Source organism: Vulpes lagopus, chromosome 7 (assembly GCF_018345385.1).
Source record: "Vulpes lagopus strain Blue_001 chromosome 7, ASM1834538v1, whole genome shotgun sequence".
NCBI lineage: Eukaryota > Metazoa > Chordata > Mammalia > Carnivora > Canidae > Vulpes > Vulpes lagopus.
In genome coordinates, this window is record NC_054830.1 from 83,019,674 (window position 1) to 83,039,369 (window position 19,696).

Below are 19,696 nucleotides of genomic sequence, written 5' to 3' on the forward strand. Positions count from 1 at the left end.
CTTGTCAGAGTAGAGGCTCCATGTTGAGTAACAGGAAAAGCAGAATAAAAAGTTGGATTAGACCCAGATCATGAAAGACAGAGATGTTAGGATCTGTGCAGTAAGCACCAGGGAGCTATTGCCAAGTTTCTGAACATTTGATATATCCTTTAGACAATCTCCCCGTGAGCCTCAGATCTTGCAGAGGAGGTAACAGGCAGAGAAACGTGTGCAGATGCCTACTTTGAACTATGATGTGTTCTTCCTAAAAAATACTCACTTTATTTTCATGGCTCTAGTTTTCAGGAAAGTGGAATCACGGACTACTGACAGATTTAAATGCATCATATCTCAGCTGATGAGGGAGACAGAGAGTCTGGCAAAGAATGTCTTTGATGAACTCGGTACCATAACTCTCGGTGAGATAAATCTCATTTTATGTTCTCTCCACTTAGGAATAGCCATATAGTGTTCTCTTTTTGCATCTCTTTAGTTCAGACGGTCTTAAGACCATATCAAGAGGTTAACTTCTTGATTATAGGTTATTTGGGAACCTCCTCATTATGTCCTCCTTTAGTCCTTGTTTTTTTTTTTTCTTTTTAAATCCACAGTAAATCTATGTGGATACACATACCCAAAAATACCATGTTTAAATCAGTTCATGGCTTTCTTAATCTTCCGATTAGTTTTCTGTTCTGATTTCCCCCTTTATATGAAAGAAACCACCATTTCCTTGATGGCTCAGATTGAAATAGGCAGTGATCTTTGATTCTTTCTTCTTTTGAGACTCTCTCATGAAGTTACCAAGTTCTATTCTTCTCTCTTTTGTTCTTTCATTCATTCACCAGATATTCATTGTGCCAGCTAATGGAAATAACAAGGTTAAAGACATAGTCCCATCCTCAGGGAACTCACAGCTAAATAATGAGAGTCAGATGTGAGTAGCTTCCACACGGCAGGGCAGAGGGACACCTGTGTGCCCTGGGAGCACGTGGGAACTTTTACCTGGATGGGCCTTTGGGAAAGCCTTTTGGGGTGGGATGATGCCTGAGACAGTCTTGAAAGTCAGCCAAATTAAGAAGGAAAGATAACCAAGTGAGGCTGAAAAGGCATTAAGGCTTTAAAGGAAGAAAAAGTTTTAGGAACTGCAACCATTTCATGGTACTCCTAATGCACGAGTGGTAGAAAGGAGTGACACTAAAGAGAGAGGCAGGGGCAAGACCAGGAATGGCCTGGTAGCCAAACTGAGTTTGACTTTGTTCTAAAAGCAGGGGGAAGCATCCAAAGATTTTAAACTGATTTGTGATGTGATAAAGATATCAGTGAACAAAGAGAGTCAAACAGAGGCAGTCAAGACAGGCTGGTGGAGGGAGGAGGCACGTGCTGAGCAAGTGTTGCAAACAGGAAGCGTTCCAATTTCATGGCTTCTGGTTCTGAGTTGGGAGTAGGGGTGACCTCCACCAAGCTTCTGGCATGTACCCTTATAGGTATACCAGTGAGTAGTGCTGGTTCCAGAACTAGGAACAGTGTTGGAGATGCTGAATTTGTGAATTCACCTTTACTCACATTTATTTTGCTTTTTCTTTTCTCCTCCTCTTTCACATTTTGATTTAGGACTTAGTGTAACAGCTGTCTGGCTGTTTCACCCACCCCTAACCCCACTCACTTTTCCAATCAGCCTCCCATTACCTGGGTGGTCTTTCTTTCTCTTAAAGATTTTATTTATTTATTCATGAGAGACAGAGAGAGAGAGAGAGAGAGAGAGAGAGAGAGGCAGAGACACAAGGCAGAGGGAGAAGCAGGCTCCATGCAGGGAGCCTGACATGGGACTTGATTCCTGGTCTCCTGGATCAGGCCCTCGGCTGAAGGCAGTGCTAAACCGCTGAGCCACCTCGGCTGCCCCTGGGTGGTCTTTCTGAAATACCAGTTTTATCATGTCAGGATCCTGCTTGAACCTCTCTGCCTTATAAGCAAAGCTCTCTAAGCCTCTAACCTGCCAGTCTGACCCCGGCCTGCACAATCTGGTTCTACTCATCTTTCCAGTTTTACCTTCTACTCTTTCCCTGCTTGAATCCTTTGATTTAGCAGTACGTTGAACGTATTCATTCACTTGTCATTTACTTGGTGCTGAGCAATATGCCAGGTGGTGGGAACATAGCATGGACCCTGAGACTGAGACATAGCTCCTTCCCTGTGGTATTTCCAGTCCAATGGTAAAGCCAAAATTAGATAAGTAATAATAAAGATAAAGTAATAATAAAGCAACAGCATAGGGGTAGGTGGGTGGTGTTTCAGGCGGAAGGAAAAACATGTGCAAAGGCCAGGAAAGCAGAGAGAGTATGAGGACTTCTGTTAGTTCTGACAGATGCTGGAAGTGGAGCAGCTAGAGATGAGAATCAGAAGCAGGCAGAGGCTAGATCACAGAGGGTCCTGGGAGCCGAGTAGGATTTTGGCCAGAGGATTCCACTAAAGGCTTTTAAGTAGTGGGGTAGCAAAGTGTTTCCTCTGCAAATTTAGAAATTACCTCTAGCTGCTGAGTGGAGTGGATTAGAGGGAACAAGGCAAAAAGTAGGGAGACCAGTTAGGAGGCCGTTATTTTATTCAGGAACATTAGAACATGGTCTGAACTGGGAAGGTAGCAGAAGGGTGGAGGGATATGAATTTCTACCTTCTTATTCCTCCCACTTCTAACTCCCTACCCTCCACCTTTTCCCCAGTCCACATCCTGTGAACTGTTCATTTCCAGATTGCTTAGGTCATTTTCATACCTATTCACATTCAAGAAATACTTGTTAATTCATCTAGTTTACTGCTGGCTACCTTGTTTGTAGTTGGGGCTGGGAAAGAAGCATGTCAATGCATTTTGAATAACCTCCTTTGTTTCTCCTGTTAAACATGAATGGGTGAGAAGAGCAATTTAACCTGGAAATATAGCTCTTGGCTGTGAGTTTTACTATACTGTGCTCTTTCCCAGTGAGCCCTGAAGATCTGATCCCAGAGTAACTCACAGACTTGAGCCGCTCGAGAACAGGCTTCTATCTTCTGCATCTTTTTACCACCAGCACCCTGCACACACACACACAGCCTGGACCACAACAGATGCTCAATTTTTGGACGGAGCAACTGAGGTGTAGCTTAGGAGATGTACACATACAGAAGCCTCCATGACAAGCATCTTTTGAGAGCCTCTTCTTTGCTCCACCCTGTGAATGGTGCTGTGGAAATCAGGTGGCTTAAGTTCATAGCAAGGCAAAGTAGGCTTTGTTGAGTTCTGTCTTTCTTGCTTTTAAATATCTTCCTATGAAGCTCATGAGATCTATTATTTTTATTTACTGCTTCATTTTTTAAAGGCAAAGTTAGATATTTTCATGCCCATTGTTTTACTTCTGGGCTGCTTTGGTTGTCAGCTCACAGAGCTGGTAAGGCTTGGGTATCAGACACACCTGGCTTTGCATTCCTGCATTCCCCCCAGGTACTAGCTATGTCACTTTGGGTAAATTGCTTTGCTTTTCTGAGCTAATGGTTTCCTCGCCTGTACAATATAACATCTACCTCAGAGGTTTGTGAAAATGAAATTATTAGTGTAAGACACTTTGATTCATGGTGCAGAGAAAGTATTCAGTAAGCAATCATATGCAAACACAGATACACTTTGCTGGAAACCAAATATTTCAGGAGGAATACTCTGCTTACAGAGAGTAAGAAAGAAAATTTGAGTATGAGGCATGCTTAGGCATGCTCACTTTAAATGACTGACCATATGGCACCATAAAAAACTTTTTTTTTTTCCAGAAAATGTATCTCAAATTCAAAATAGGAATTTTGGAACACAGAAATATGAACAATGGATCGTTTCTGTTCAGAAGGCATGCATGGTGTTTCAGTTGCCTAACAAAGATGAAGAGAGCAGGATTTGTAAAGCACTGTTTTTGTACACTTCCCACTTGCGGGTATGTGACTTTTTTGCAGACATATGTTAGTGTGTAGCACCTACTGGGAGCTTTGCTCTGGGAGCCAAGAGAACATCAACTTTTCACTCTGTTTCAAGAGCTCATTTAGGAATTTTCCGAGGGCTTCCTATGAGGCAAACTTTAAAGTTATCCCATTCAGCATCTTCTCTGTCTGCTTACTGAAACTTAATACTAGCAGCCACAGGATAGAAACAAAGGCTAGGGTGCTATACCATGTGCCTCTAGCATTCCCATTATTGACACGATTGGAAAAAGTTGAGGGATGATGACAGCCATCTTGAAAGTTCAGTAAGTATCTCCTATTGCCTTACCTTGAAGCATATATTTTCTTACCTTTGGCAAAGCCACATGCTCAGAAATACAGGGTCCTTGGTCGTTTTCCAGTTAACCAAGAAGTTAAGAAACAACAAACATCACCTCTGTTTATCACGCTGTTGAAAATATTTAAAAATGGACTCAGTCAGTATGCATTTATAGAATTTTAATGAACCTAGTTGAATATTTGGTGTAGGTAGTTAGCACCATCATTCTGAACGGTGCAGTTGCAATTCAGTGATGGCTCTGGATGTATGAAGAGATTAAGTTGAATGTCTGAATCACGAGGCAAGTTGATGTGGAAGTTGATTTGCTTTTGTTTTCTGTTTTTTAATCTTTGACATGCATTTTTCTTGTAATTTTCTTTCTCCTCCAAGGTGGAATTCTAGAATCCAAAATGATCCTAATTAATTAATGATTCTAGCTAATTAAGATATTTTAAATAGTATTTGGTTCAAAGGTTTTATTGCAGTACCATTAGAAACATCTTTAAAAAACTAAGTTGGAATAGATTTAAGAAGAGTTTATTTTAAAAATTAATTCCATGCTAAGTACAGCTAATTGAATTTCAGTACAACAAATGCATTAGACATTGGAAACACACTGAAACTCAATTTTCATTTTAAACAGAAATATAATGATGCCCTCATTATCAATGAGCATGCACGAATGAAAGATGCTCTGGATTACTTGAAAGACTTCTTCACTGATGTCCGAGCAGCAGGATTTGATGAGATTGAGCAGCATCTCACTTGTAGATTCGAAGGTGGGTAATGTTTCCAGAGGAGGAAGCTATTGGAGCCTGGTGACTCCAGTGGCAGGATATTTACATTGTATTATATTTAGCATACAGTGATGCTCAAGGAGTTGTCCTGGGCTTATGAAGATAACTGTGGACAGCAGGATTATTAAGCTTCAGTAAAATCTGCTACTAATGGAAAAAATCTGCTGCTTATACTATTTCTTATTTTGAAGAAGGAAAAATAGGATTTGTAAAGGATACATCCCATGGAAATTATAATCAGTAGTGGCATTTTTTTTTTGTTAAAATTTTAGTAATTTAACAAAGCTTTAAAAATGCAAAGAAAGCGTTTTAATGGTATTAAAGAGATTTTAATTTATGTATACTTCTATATAAAGAAGAAAACTAAGATGGCCCATAATCCCACTGCTTTTGTATTAAGAAAAATACTTGAATATTTGAAATGAAAAGTAAATCCTTCTCCCTCTCTCAAAATTTTTGCCCCAAAGGTAATTACTGCTAATAAGTTTGTTTGGCCTATATCAAGTATTTAGTATACAAAAGTGTAGCCCAGTTATGTGCTGTTATACATTGAGCATCTAGCTGTCTGGGGAAAAACAACTATGCATTGATTGCTGCGTTTATTGTATGCATTAAAGCAGTGGCTATTACCCTTAAGATTCTGGTCAGAGATTGAGAGATTAACGGTTTGAACTGTAGCTAAAGGTCACAGTGTGTTCTAAATTTCTAGAATTTATAAGCCATTTATAGAATATTCCCCTTTTACAGAAAAGCTGCAGGAATTGGAAAGTATTTCCATGGATCTCAGCAATGAGAACCCTAAACTCAAAGATCTCTCCTTCATCTTGCAAGAGGAGTACCACTTAAACCCAGAGAGTAGAACTATCCTCTTTGTGAAAACCAGAGCACTTGTGGATGTAAGCTTCTTTCTTCTTGTGGATAACAAATGGACGTAGTACCATTTTACTGGAAAGAGTGTTCTTTCCTCACGGCTCTGTACTCACCCATATATATGTGGGTCTGTTTCTGGACTATGTATTATGTTCTGATTATCTGTTTGTTTATCCTTACACACTAATACCTCACTATCGTAATCACTTTAGTTTATAGTAAGTCTTGGTACCTATAGAGTAAGGATTTCATACTTTAAAATTTTTTTTGTCAATTAAAAAAAATTTAGCCATTCTTTGGGCATGTGGTGGTATCTCACTAGGGTTTGAATGTTCATTTCACTATGTTTGCGTTTGAACTAATGCCGTTGAACATTTTTTATGAACTTATTAACCATCCATATATCTTCTTTGGTGAAGTGACTCTTCACATCTTTTGCCCATTTTAAAACAAGATTTCATTGAGTTGTTTACCATGTTATTGTTGAGTGTTTGAAAGTTTTTAAATATATTCTGACAAAATTCCTCTGTCAGAAATGTGATTTGTAAATATTTTCTTCTGGTCTTTTAATTCTCTGAACAGTTTCTTTTATAAATAGAAAATTTTAACTTTTTACAAAGCCTACTTTATCAATTTTTTCTTTTTGTGGATTGTGCTTTTGGTACTGTATATTTGAACCCTTTGTTTACTCAAGATCACAAAGATTTTCTTTGTTACCTTCTCGAAGTTTTATAGTTCTTCATTTTACGTTTAGGTCTACAATCCATTTTGAGTTAGGGGTTGAGATGCTTTTTTTCTTTTTGTATATGGATATCCAGTTGCTGCAGCACTGTGTGTGGAAAAGAATGTCCTTTCTCCATTGAATTGCCTTTGTAACTTCTTAAAAAATCAGTTGACTGTATTTATGTAGGCATATTTCTGGATTTTCTGTTCAGTTTCATTCATCTATATCCATTTATCCTCTGCACATCCCATATTATCTTGATTAGCTTTATAGTGTGAGTCCTTCAACTTTTTTCCTTTTTTCAAAATTGTTTTAGCTATCTTCTTTTGCCTTTTCAATTATATTTTAGAATCAGCTCATTCATATATATGAAAAAAAATCTGCTGGGATTTTGTTTGGGATTGCATTGAATCAATAGATAAAATTGGGGAAAAGTAACATCTTGACAATATGGAGTCTTCCAATCCATACCTCTCTCTCTTCATTTATATAGAGTTTCTGTATTAGTTACCTATTACTGAAAACAAATTACCTCAAAACTTAGTGGATAGAAACAACGGACATCTATTATCTTACAATATCTATGGATTGGGAATCTGGAAATAACTGGATGTTTCTGGCTCAAGATCTCTCTCCAGGCTGTTGAGTCATCTCAAGGTTCTACCTGAGAGGCTCAACTTCCAACCATACCTATCTGCCTATTGCCAGACCTCAGAAGATGTGCTTCTAAGCTCACTCATGTGGGCCTTTCCACAGGGCTGCCTCAGAGCATGGCAGCTGGCCTCCTCTAGAGTGAGTGACCAAAGAAAGATTCAGAGTATGCCTAATATGGAGATTATAGTAGTCATTTTGTAACTTTGACTTGGAAGTGATGACCCCTTCCATTTTTCATTCATTAGAAGCAGGTCAGTAATAAGTTCAGTTCATGCTTGAAGGGAAGGGATTATACAAGAATCTGAAGACCAGGGGTAGAGATTACTGGGAGCCACCTGAGAGGCCACCTACCACATCTTCTTTGGTTTCTTTTATCACCGTTTCATCATTTTCAGCATACATATTCTGCACATATATTGCTAGATTTAAACCTGTGAATTTTTTAATACTATTGTAAATTGTACTTTTAGTTGCTTGTTGCCAGCTAATAGAAATACAACTGATTTCTATATATTGATCTTATGTCCTGAGACCTTGCTAAACTCATTGAATAGTTCTACATACTCACTGTTCTGAACATTCTTTCTTTTCATTTAAAAAATGTCTTGGAGATTAAATTGTATCGGATCACAAAGATCTGAACCACTATAGTTAATTATTGCATAGAATTCCATTCCAAAAAAGCTTTTTACTCTCACATTTGTCAGTCAGAAGACTGTTTACTAACTTAAAGATTTTTTCTTCTTGTAATATTTCAATATTGAATTAATAGTTATACAAATGTGTTCTACAAATAGTGTCCAACAGATAATTGCTTTTGATTTTTAGGCTTTGAAGAAATGGATTGAAGAAAATTCTGAACTCAGCTTCCTAAAACCTGGCATATTGACTGGACGTGGCAAAACAAATCACAATACAGGTACTATAAACAGTGAATTAGAGTTTCAGTATACTATATATATAAGAATATTTATAATATATTCAAGTTCTTTTTTAATGGTTGTATCAGTCAGGGTTCAACTACAGAAGCAAAACCAGCAAGTGATTATATACACATACATATGTACATTAATATGTTGTTTATGTACACAAACACAAACTCCTAGGGATTTGGGAATTGGCATACACAATTGGACTGGCAAGCAAGTCTGAAATCCGTAGGGCAGGTGGTCAGGAGCAGGCCTGAATCTCATAGGCATGAGCTGTTTGGAATCTCTGAGTTCAGACACTACTGCCTAAGCCTTCTTTCAAAGGGCCAGTTGATTTATATCAGGCTAACCGAGGATGAAATACCTTTTGTAACCTAAATATCAGGTGATTTAGGAACTTTAATTATATCTGTGAATTCCCTTCACAGAAGTACCTAGATCAATAACTGGATACTATAGTTCAGCCTAGCCATGTTGACACATCAAAAAGCCCTCACAGTGCTCAAATACAAAAACTTACAGACCTCTCCTCTTCCCATATGTCTTATGGATGAAACCAAAACAGTATTTTTAAAAATATTGTTTGAACATTCACTCTTTTTCTCATCCAGTAGATTAACTAGAAATAGAAATGTTCTTTTTTTGTTTTTTTAGACTATAGATGCTTTTATGTGTATTATATATTTTTTATTTTATTTTATTTATTTATTTTTTATATATATTTTTTAATTTAAAAAATGTTCAAGCACACAATCCTGCAATCTAGCTACAGTGGTTGAAAGATGAAAGGCTGCCTCTGTAATTCTCCAGGAGGATCCTGGGGTGCCAGCCCTCACCTGACATTCCCCTAGCCATGCACCCCCATCCCTCAGTGACCAGCCAGGACAGATCTTCACTTGTTCCCCCTATTTAGTTTTCTTTGTAATAAGCAGTCCCCATCCCATCAGTCGTCAGTTATCACTCCCTCCCCCTTTTTTTAAAAAAAGATTTTATTTATTTGTTCATGAGAGACACACAGAGAGAGGCAGAGACATAGGAAGAGGGAGAATAGGGAACCTGATGTGACACTTGATCCCAGGACCCCAGGATCACAACCTGAGCCAAAGGCTGATGCTCAAACACTGAGCCATGCAGGTGCTCCTTGCACTTTACCCTGGTGCAAATTTTAAACTTCATGAATCTAAAAAGTTAATTCAGATTTTGAAAATGTAGCTTACCAAATGAAGTCCAACACCACATTATTGCAGTTGAAATTCAAACTTCTCTGCAATCCAACTCTAACATGAGTTGATTTTCAAACTTTGTTATTTCTTCACAAATAAGCACTCAAAATATTTTGTTTGTTCGTTTATCCATCTATCCATTCATTGTCTATCCACCCATCTCCATCCATCCACATTTTTTTAAAGGTTTTATTTATTCATGAGAGACACAGAGAGAGAGGCAGAGATATAAGCAGAGAGAGAAGCAGGCTTCTAACGTCAGGAGCCCCATTCGGGACTCAATCCCAGGACCCCAGGATCATGCCCTGAGCTGAAGGCAGATGCCCAACCACTGAGCCATCCAGGTGTCCCTCCATCCATCCACATTTATTTAGAAACTTACTCTTTATCAGTCATTGTGCTTCTGCCAAACAGCCTTCTCCAGGCTCCCAAGACTAGCAGAGGTGTCTCTCTTCCCCATCTCATAGATGCAGTTCTGCCTCCATTTCATTGCTCATCACATTGAATTATAGCTTCCTATTGATACTCTTCTTCCACGAGATCCTCACAGACAAAAATGGACTTTAACCATTGTATTTTTTTAAAAGATTTTATTTATTTTATTTGTCAGAGAGAGAGAGAAAGAGAGGGCACAAGCAGGGGGAGCGGCAAGCAGAGGGAGAAGCAGGGAGCCCCATGTGGGGCTCAGCTCAGGATCATGACCTGAGCTAAAGGCAGACGCTTAACTGACTGAGCCACTCAGGTGCCTCTGACCGTTGTATTTTTTTTAATTAATTAATTAATTAATTTATTTATTTATTTATGATAGTCACACAGAGAGAGAGAGAGAGAGAGAGAGAGGCAGAGACATAGGCAGAGGGAGAAGCAGGCTCCACGTACCGGGAGCCTGACGTGGGATTCGATCCCAGGTCTCCAGGATCACGCCCTGGGCCAAAGGCAGGCACCAAACCGCTGCGCCACCCAGGGATCCCTGACCATTGTATTTTTATCTGAGAAACTATAATTGTGGAATAAATGTTTGATGAACAAGTGGATGAGTAAGTTAGAAATTAATGAAGTATGGTGTCTGTCTTGGGCATTCTCATTGTTCAGCAGAAGATGATGGTAAAAAGAAATTGTTTTTCAGATATATCTAAAGATTATGGCTGCCAATAGACTAGGAAAAAATTAGAACTTTTATAAATTCTATTAAATCAGGGGGCACCTTGGCTCAGTTGGTTAAGTGTTTGCCTTTGGCTTGAGTCATGATCCCCGAGCCCTGGATCAAGCCCTGTGTCCTGCTCCCTCCTCAGTGAGGAGTCTGCTTCTTCCTCTACCCCTCACCCAGCTTGTGCTCTCTCTCTCTCTCTCATACTCTCTCTCTCTCTCTCTCAAATAAATAAATAAAAATATTTTTAAAAATTCTATTAACTCAGAAGTGGAGACCACTGAAATTCTTTTTCTTCTCATCATATCAGTGGCTGAGAACTGCACACTGTTAGGGTTTTAGACCTAAATTCAAGGCCTGGTTCTGCCACTAATTAACCTGTCAGTTCATCATACCTTCAAAACCTCAAGGTCTTCATCTGTAAAGGGGAATTGTAATGCTTACCACATCAACCTAAAAGGGCTCTATGAAGTTCCAGAGAATAAGTTGTTGTGAAACTGTTTTGTCAGCTATAAAGTCCTTTACACATGCATAGGCATTGTGATTAATAGCTTTGCAAAAAACTATTAATTGTTGAAAGTTGTTGTTGATAGTTTTTTCAAAAAAAAAAAAATCAGTGTATGTTTTGAGATAGCATGACTGATGTCCCACAACTGGTTAGTGCCATAGCTGGGATTTGAACTCAGGCAGTGTTGTGGCAGGGTCCAAATTGTTAAATACCACCATAATGTCCTCTTTAAACAAGGATAGGAATAGGCCCTATTGTCTAGTGTTGTTTTGACATCATGACTATAAAGCACTTATTACAGTATTTGGCGTGTAATAAGCATTCCATAATTAATGGCTATTTTTCAAGGGTAAAATTCCCTCTTTGGTGAGTTGTATAATGCCCTCTGACTCTGACACAGGAATGACACTCCCAGCGCAGAAGTGTGCATTGGATGCATTCAGAACTGATGGAGATAAAAAGATTCTGATTGCCACCTCAGTTGCTGATGAAGGCATCGACATTGCTCAGTGCAATTTGGTCATCCTGTATGAGTACGTGGGCAATGTCATCAGAATGATCCAAACCAGAGGTGAGAAGAGCTTTGATGCCATTAGTAAATGACTGTGAATTTGTCTGGTTTGTGAGCGTGTCTGTCATTTAGAAACTTACTCTCTCCCAGTCATTGTGCTTCTGGCCTTACTCCTTTACTAAGCCATAGTGGCTTTATGACCTCTGGCACAGTGGACGCTGGCATCTTTGGCCCCGATGGCAGCTTACTTGATCAGGATTGGGTGGGTACAGTTTTGCCCACCAATATAAACACTATTTTGATTTTTGTTTATGATGAATACTGTTTAGTTGACCAACATTGACTGACATATTTATGAAAAGATAGTTCCCACTTGGATTGAGACTTTGGCAGCCAATGTGTAGACTTTTCAGGTTGTGCTTGTGATGATGGGCCCCTGTATTCTAGAAGATATATTCCATGGAAATCTTCTGTCTTGCTTGAACTAGGTGATCTCCTAACTAGCTTCTCTTCCTTTTTCCATTTTCTATAACAACAGCTGCCCACTTTAATTCCTTAAAAATAGCTCTGGGCATGTCACTTCCCTGTATAGAGACTCTATTAGTTCCCAATTTACATGATGTCAAAAAGCTCAAATTCCAGCACCAGGTTATTTTACCAGTCTGTTTTCCATTCTTCCCCTTTATTCATTATCCATTTCTCCCAACCTGACTTCATCATTTTCTCCTTGTTGAAGAAAGTGTTCATGTACTGCTACTGATAATCTTTGTTTTACTTTTCTCTCTCTCCTCCCCTGCTTCCATATCATCTGTCCCCGATTCCTTCAGCTGGCAATAAACTTTTGAATACCCATGATCCTTTACATTTATCTTTCTTTTTGCACTTATTATTTCTACCTATATCCTAGTGGCTGCGAACATATCTATCTCCCCACTTCCTTGAAGGCTCTTGAGGGAGACCCCCAGGAAACCAGTCTAGGATAAACTAGGCTCCTAGTTTAACATGTGGTTTGATATGGAGTTACACACCTGCATTGGAGTCTATGCTCTAACAGCTCAGCTTTCCTATCAAAGCAGGTTTCAGTGAATCAAAGTTGAGTTTTAGAAGTACCCCTTTGTTTACCTTTTTTTTAGATTTATCAGAGTTTTAAGTCAAAGACACCAATAAAATATTTATTTTCTGATAGGCAGAGGAAGAGCAAGAGGTAGCAAGTGCTTCCTTCTAACTAGCAATGCTGATGTAATTAAAAAAGAAAAACTAAACATATACAAAGAAAAAATAATGAATGACTCCATTTTAAGCCTTCAGATGTGGAATGAAGCAGTATTTAAAGAAAAGGTAAGTCTTTTAATCTGTGTCACTCTTTCAGAATCTGACCATGAGTAACAAATAGAATGTGAACATAGTTGGTGCCTTTCATCATATTGCTCCGTTGCATTAGAACAATAAGTTTATGCTTAAAGTTTTGTCCTATAGTGAACATCAGATTCATTCTGCTTTAGGTCTCAATGAGATTAAAATATATGTTGTTAGTGCTAATCCTTAAAGCAAGGTTTTTAGTTATAAAAGGGCAAACTGAGTTAGATGACCCTTAAGTCGACAGCTTATCTTGAGGACTCCAGCCTAACATGGCAAGACACAGCCCTTCTCGGTCTTTTCCTCAGATCTCTCTCTCTCTAACATCCTGAGTCCTCAGAGAAAAGCTCCCAGTGCACGGTGCATGTGTTAGAATGCCCATTTGTAGGTCTGGGTAGAAATGTACCTGTGGATTGGCATATCTGTTCAGTTCAGCCTCTTGGTTCTCAGTGAAATTACATTTTACTATAGTTTCCTTTATAACATAGAAGCATGGAACTGGATTGGGGAAAGTCAAGAAGCACAAGCATGCACATGCACACAGGCATGCATACACATGCACCCCCCACTTTCTCCAGACCCTTTGTAGAGACTTCATCTCAGGATCTCTGCCACTTAGAAGATGTGTGACCTTAGGTAGTTACTCTGTCTCTTCAACTATCTGTCTCCTCATTCATAAAGTTGGGAAAGTTGGTATTTAATTCACAGGGCAGTTTAGGGGATGAAATTGGGTACATGCTTTGCTTAGCACAGGACCTGGAATAAAGTATGTGCTCAGAAATTGAGAGTTGTTATGGATAGAGGCACGAGGCAGACTTGAACTTCACAAAGATGAACCTTACAATTCAGTAGCCCAATTCCACAGAATCTATAATTTTAAAAAGTCATAAGCTCTTTGCTCAAAAAAGTTTTGAGAAGCAGTGGTCTAAAGCAAATTAACACTTATTTTAGGACACAAAATTACAACTTTGTCAGTATTAACTCATTTTTAAAAACATTTCTTCCTAAAGTTTAGAAATTAAAATATTTAAAAACACTTCTTCCACATTTTCATTAAGAACTGTAGGGAAATTTCTTAGTTCCTCTTAATTTTCCTCCTGAATTATACTGAGAATAGGGTTTTTTTTTTCCTGAGCCACCTTCCCATTTTGTAGCATATGTTGATGTTGGCAATAAAGATCTTTAAAACCATAATAGCTTTAATACATTTTGAAATGCCATAGTTTTTGTCTCTTCAACTGGGTGAAAACAACATAGACTCATGTGTGACAGGAGACATAGAATGAAAGCCTTTGAGGGAGATGGAGGCTGGGCCAGACATAGAGTCGGTTGCAGCCAGCTCACCAGGATGAGAGTAGGATGAGGACAGAACGGGTTAAATATTTGTTGAATAGCATCTGGGATTCCTAAGAGCCATAGAAAACAGGCAGAGGGGGGTAAAAGAAAGAGAAAGAGCCCAGAACCAGCGTGGCTAGGACCTATTGGTAGCTGGTAATTCCGTGAGTGGGGGTGGGAATCCTGGTTCCCCACAGGGACCCCACTGACATCACAGGCAAAGCTGTCTACCTGTTTCAGGGCTGAAAGCCATGGCTCCCTACTTGGCCTCCTGTGACACCACTAGGTGGGAGTGTAGAGATGCTTCGTTACCAACTCTGCAAGGTGGAGATCCAGGTGCCCCCTCAGTCTTTGCTGGCACGAGCTGGGGTTAGGCTGCAGTTGTCTGTTTTATTCTGTGATCTTTGGCAGGAGTAGAACAGCTATTGTCTAGAAGTTTATTGTCTTGCTAGGCTGCCCCTTTCCCAGTCCTTCGGCTAGAGAGTGTAGGCTTCTGTCGTTTTTATTTGTGTCCTTAGGCATTTTTGGTTGCTGGTTCCGTCAGCTCGGAATCTGGCATATATAAGGTGAAAAGAAAATCCAGGAAGCTCACCACCATTTTGTTCCTAGAGTTTCGGAACTTAGAGCTATTTGCCTTCCTCTCTTCACTCTTCTGAATCTTCTTAGGTTTATTTTATCTATAATGTCCAGGTTCTTAGTTATACTTAGGCATGCCTGAAGTTTTGAAATAGAATGCAGTCATACTGTACACATATTTAACTTCACAGTAATTCAGTGATAGCCTCTGTGATTGGAAGGGGAGAGAGAAAAAAAGATTTAGGTGATGGGGACTCTTCTGCCTGCTGTTCCATTTAGTGGGTCTCTGCCCTAGAAGTGGGTGTAATTATGCCTGAAACAGTCAATACATATTTATTTGTGAAGGATTTAAAAAGCTTTGCCAACTACTGAAGTAGAAAGCATGGTTTACATGCTTGTTTATAAACATCTTTAATACTTTTTTTAAAAAAAGATTTTTATTTATTTATTCATGAGAGACACACACACACACACACAGAGAGAGAGAGAGAGAGAGAGAGGCAGAGACACAGGCAGAGGGAGAAGCAGGCTCCATGCAGGGAGCCCAATGTGGGACTCGATCCCGGGTCTCCAGGATCACCACGTCCTGAGCCGAAGGTGGCACTAGACCGCTGAGCCACCCGAGCTGCCCGAACATCTTTAGTACTTTATGTGCATCTTTTTTAAAAGAAATTTTTATTTATTTATTGCAAGAGAGTGGAGGGGCACATATGGAGGGGGAAGGGTGAGTGAGAGAGACTCCTCAAGCAGACTCCCTGCTGAGCATGGAGCCTGATGTGGGGCTTGATCCCAGGACCCTGAGAACATGACCTGAGCTGAACTTAACTGACTAAGCCACCCAGGCACTCCTTTTATGGGCATCTTTGATGCAAAAATTAAAAGACTCATTGGAGGTCACCATTAAGCACTAACAAAGAATTAGGAGAATCCAATATAATTATCTATGTGAGTTTTTTTTTTTTTAACTTTTTATGATAGTCACAGAGAGAGAGAGAGAGAGGCAGAGACACAGGCGGAGGGAGAAGCAGGCTCCATGCACCGGGAGCCTGATGTGGGATTCGATCCCGGGTCTCCAGGATCGCGCCCTGGGCCAAAGGCAGGCGCCAAACTGCTGCGCCACCCAGGGATCCCTATCTATGTGATTTTTATAAACAAAGCCAGGTTCTGTATGTTCATGGAAGTTATAGATGAATGAATGATTATGTACTTATGTGTACATGAGTACGTGCACGCCTCCTAGCTATACCATTATACTGATGAGGTGAGTTTTGTTTTTGTTTTGGGTTTTCGCATATAGGTTCTCCAGATACAGATTCAAGAAAAAAACATCAGAGATAGTCAAGAAAAAGTAGAACTTGTACCTGATAAGGAAAATAAAAAACTGCTCTGCAGAAAGTGCAAAGCCTTTGCATGTTATACAGCTGACATCAGAGTGGTGGAGGTAAGTGGCCTTTTAACAGAGTACTGGGTCATTTTTTAGCACTAATTAAAGCTTATTTTCTATCAGTGGGTTATTTATAGCAAGAATATTATTATTTTTGTTGATATCATGGCTATGGTATTTTAAAAAGCCGAAAAGGTTTTGAAAGGAAACCCTTAGCAATGAAGAAGAAAAAGAAGCCATTTAATTAAATATTGTGTAGCCATTGAAAATAATGGTCATGCTAAATGAATGGGGTATCCTGGATTTCATCCTAGAACAGATAAAGAATATTATTAGAAGAAGTGGTAAAATCTGGAGTTCAGTTCATTGTCATGTTCCAATCCTAATTTCTTAGTTTTGACAAATGTACTGCAGTAGGTTAGATGTTAGTATTCAGGGAAGCTCAGTGAAGGGTATACAGGAATTGTCTACAGTGTTTACAGCTTTCTATAAATCTAAAATAATTCCAAAGTAAAGTTTATTAAACACAATGATCATGAGGCTTATGTATAATAAAAAACTTCTTACAAAGATGTGGTTTATGTATACAATAGAATATTACTCAGCCATTAGAAATGACAAATACCCGGGATCCCTGGGTGGCGCAGCGGTTTGGCGCCTGCCTTTGGCCCAGGGCGCGATCCTGGGACCCGGGATCAAATCCCACGTCGGGCTCCTGGTGCATGGAGCCTGCTTCTCCCTCTGCCTATGTCTCTGCCTCTCTCTCTCTCTCACTGTGTGCCTATCATAAATAAATAAAAAAAAAAAAAAAAAGAAAAAGAAATGACAAATACCCACCATTTGCTTCGATGTGGATGGAACTGGAGGGTATTATGCTGAGTGAAATAAGTCAATTGGAGAAGGACAAACATGGTCTCATTCATTTGGGGAATATAAATAATAGTGAAAAGGAATAGAGGGGAAGGGAGAAGAAATGGGTAGGAAATATCAGAAAGGGAGACAGAACATGGAAGACTCCTAACTCTGGGAAACAAACTAGGGGTGGTGGAAGGGGAGGAGAGCGGGGGTGGGGGGTGACAGGGTGGCGGGCATTGAGGGGGGTACTTGATGGGATGAGCACTGGGTGTTATTCTGTATGTTGGCAAATTAAACACCAATAAAAAATAAATTTATTATTAAAAAAAAACTTCTTACAAACTAATGGTGAAATGGAAAAAATAACAAGGATACAAAATTGTAAATAAACTGTGACTACAGTGGTGTGAAATAATAGTGACAATACCACCATCACTATCAAAAAGCATTAAAGAATTATCATTGTCCAGAAAAAAGAGTACAGAAAATATACTAAAATGTATTACTATTTTGCAAGGAGGCTCCATGATTTTTTTTCCTATTTTGTTTCCTAAACTAGTTCTTTTTGGGATATGGGTCACTTTTATAATGAAAACAAAATATATGCTTATTTTAAAAACACCTACGGGTTAGTTTTCTATATTTTTTTTCTTAAAAATTTTGGATAGAAAAATTTCCAAAAACAAAAATTGAATGTAAAAAAAAAATTTGAATTTGACTCCACTGTTGCTGAGAGAGGGGAGGCTGGTTCAGATGATGTTATTGGGGTTGTCTTTGGTTTCATTCAGAAAGCTGCGGTCTCTGTCCATCTGTTTGAACGAGAAGCATACTATCAAGGGTGATACTAGCAAATTCCCCATGCCTTCATGAGTCTGCTTCTCTAGCTGGAAAAGTTTCTTTCAGCTTCCATTTGGGTGATTTTTCTATTGAAATGGCCCTTTATGACTGTATGTTTTCTCAAGGGGCTGGTATGTTGGGTGTGCATTTGTTTTGTACAGAGTGGCCTTTCTCAGCTTTACTCTAAAGTTGACTGTAGGTAGAGCCTCTGGACACAGTCCATGACCCTCTTCAGATCCACATTGACCCTTTGGTGTTCTCTGTATCCTTTGGATTGTGCCTGTCAGGTGAACTCAGGCTTTGGAGATCTTCAGTAAATACCCCCTTTTTGTTTCTAAATTAATAAAGAGTATCTACTTCCAGCTGAGTTGCCTGGAAACTTCTTAGCCGTCCTCTTCATGAGATGGCCCCTGTCACCTCACTTGTACCCCCAACCCCACCTTACCTTCATCCTTGTAACTGGGAGTCAAGCTGCATGGATTCTAGTCTGGCCTTCAGGTGAATGTGTATTTCCTTCTTACCCCATCTGTAAAATAAGCGGGATCCTACCCACTCTTCATCTCAGATTATTGTGGAGTTTTTTTTTTTACATCGCAGTTCTGGACTGGTTCTAACGTTCCGTTTTGTGTGTTATTTAATCTCTTCATCCGTAGGACTGCCATTACACTGTGGTTGGAGATGCATTCACGAAGTGCTTCGTGAGTAAGTTACACCCTAAACCAAAGAGCTTTGGGCATTTTGAGAAGAGAGCAAAGATCTTCTGTGCCAGACGGAACTGTGGCCATGACTGGGGAATCCATGTGAAGTATAAGACATTTGAGATTCCAGTTATCAAAATAGAAAGCTTTGTGGTAGAAGATATTGCAACTGGAGCTCAGAAACTATATGCAAAGTGGAAGGACTTTCCTTTTGAGAAGATACCCTTTGGTTCTCCAGAAATACCCAAATGACCATGGGACCTCAATCTTGAGCTAAAAGGAATGGGTGACCTTAGTCATGGCTCGCTTATACCAGCATGTATCTGTCACTTAACTTCACCCTGTTTACTGTTGTTAGCAGTTTGAACTGTATCCTATATATAAAGCACAAGTAAATGAATCACAGCACTAATGCTCCATAGGCCAGTGGAGCTCTGAGTACTTGGAAAAGATTAAAAAGCCTTCTTTTCCTATCCTTCCTTTCACAGCTCAGTGCCAGTGTACCCCCCAGTAACCACTCAGTACACATTACAATAAATAGAATGAATAAATGGATACCATGTTGAAAGTGTTTCTATCATAACTGACTTTTGCCCTTAATATACTGGAATTATTCCTGTTACGATTACCAGTGATTCTGGTTGCCAAATCCACTGGGCACTGATGTCCTTCTCCTTGATCCCTTTGCCACTCTTGGCTCTGTTGAGGGTCTTTCCCGGAACCCCATCTTGGCTTCTATTTCTTCTAGTTCTATCCCAGTCTCTCCTGTTGGTTCCTCTATGCTGATCTCTTAAATGTTGGTAATTCTGAGGCTTCAGTACATATTCCTACACAGAGGTACAGTAGTCACTCATATTCTATATGTACCAGTGCGTGGCATGTAATCTTAAAATTCTGTAGGACAGCTTTTAGTAATGGGGACATGTAAATGAGACAGTACTTTTTGAGAAGTTGATTTCTGTTCTTGTAGTTTATTATACATCCTGCCCTATTCATTCGTTTCCTTAACCTGTGCCATTGTCCCTTTGAACAGTCATCTC

At 39.4% G+C, this 19,696-nt stretch overlaps 1 protein-coding gene across 1 annotated transcript in view; it reads left to right on the forward strand.

The window, feature by feature from the left end:
• DDX58 (DExD/H-box helicase 58) overlaps positions 1–19,211 on the forward strand; it is a 42,223-nt gene extending 23,012 nt beyond the window's left edge. Inside the window, exons 10-18 of the mRNA XM_041762779.1 lie at positions 279–398; positions 3,772–3,929; positions 4,896–5,031; positions 5,797–5,945; positions 8,126–8,216; positions 11,505–11,675; positions 12,802–12,953; positions 16,180–16,323; positions 18,612–19,211. Of these exons, the coding sequence (XP_041618713.1) occupies positions 279–398; positions 3,772–3,929; positions 4,896–5,031; positions 5,797–5,945; positions 8,126–8,216; positions 11,505–11,675; positions 12,802–12,953; positions 16,180–16,323; positions 18,612–18,908 (1,418 nt within the window). The 3' untranslated portion in view covers positions 18,909–19,211. The remainder of the gene's footprint in view (positions 1–278; positions 399–3,771; positions 3,930–4,895; positions 5,032–5,796; positions 5,946–8,125; positions 8,217–11,504; positions 11,676–12,801; positions 12,954–16,179; positions 16,324–18,611) is intronic.
• The last annotated feature ends 485 nt before the right edge of the window (positions 19,212–19,696 follow it).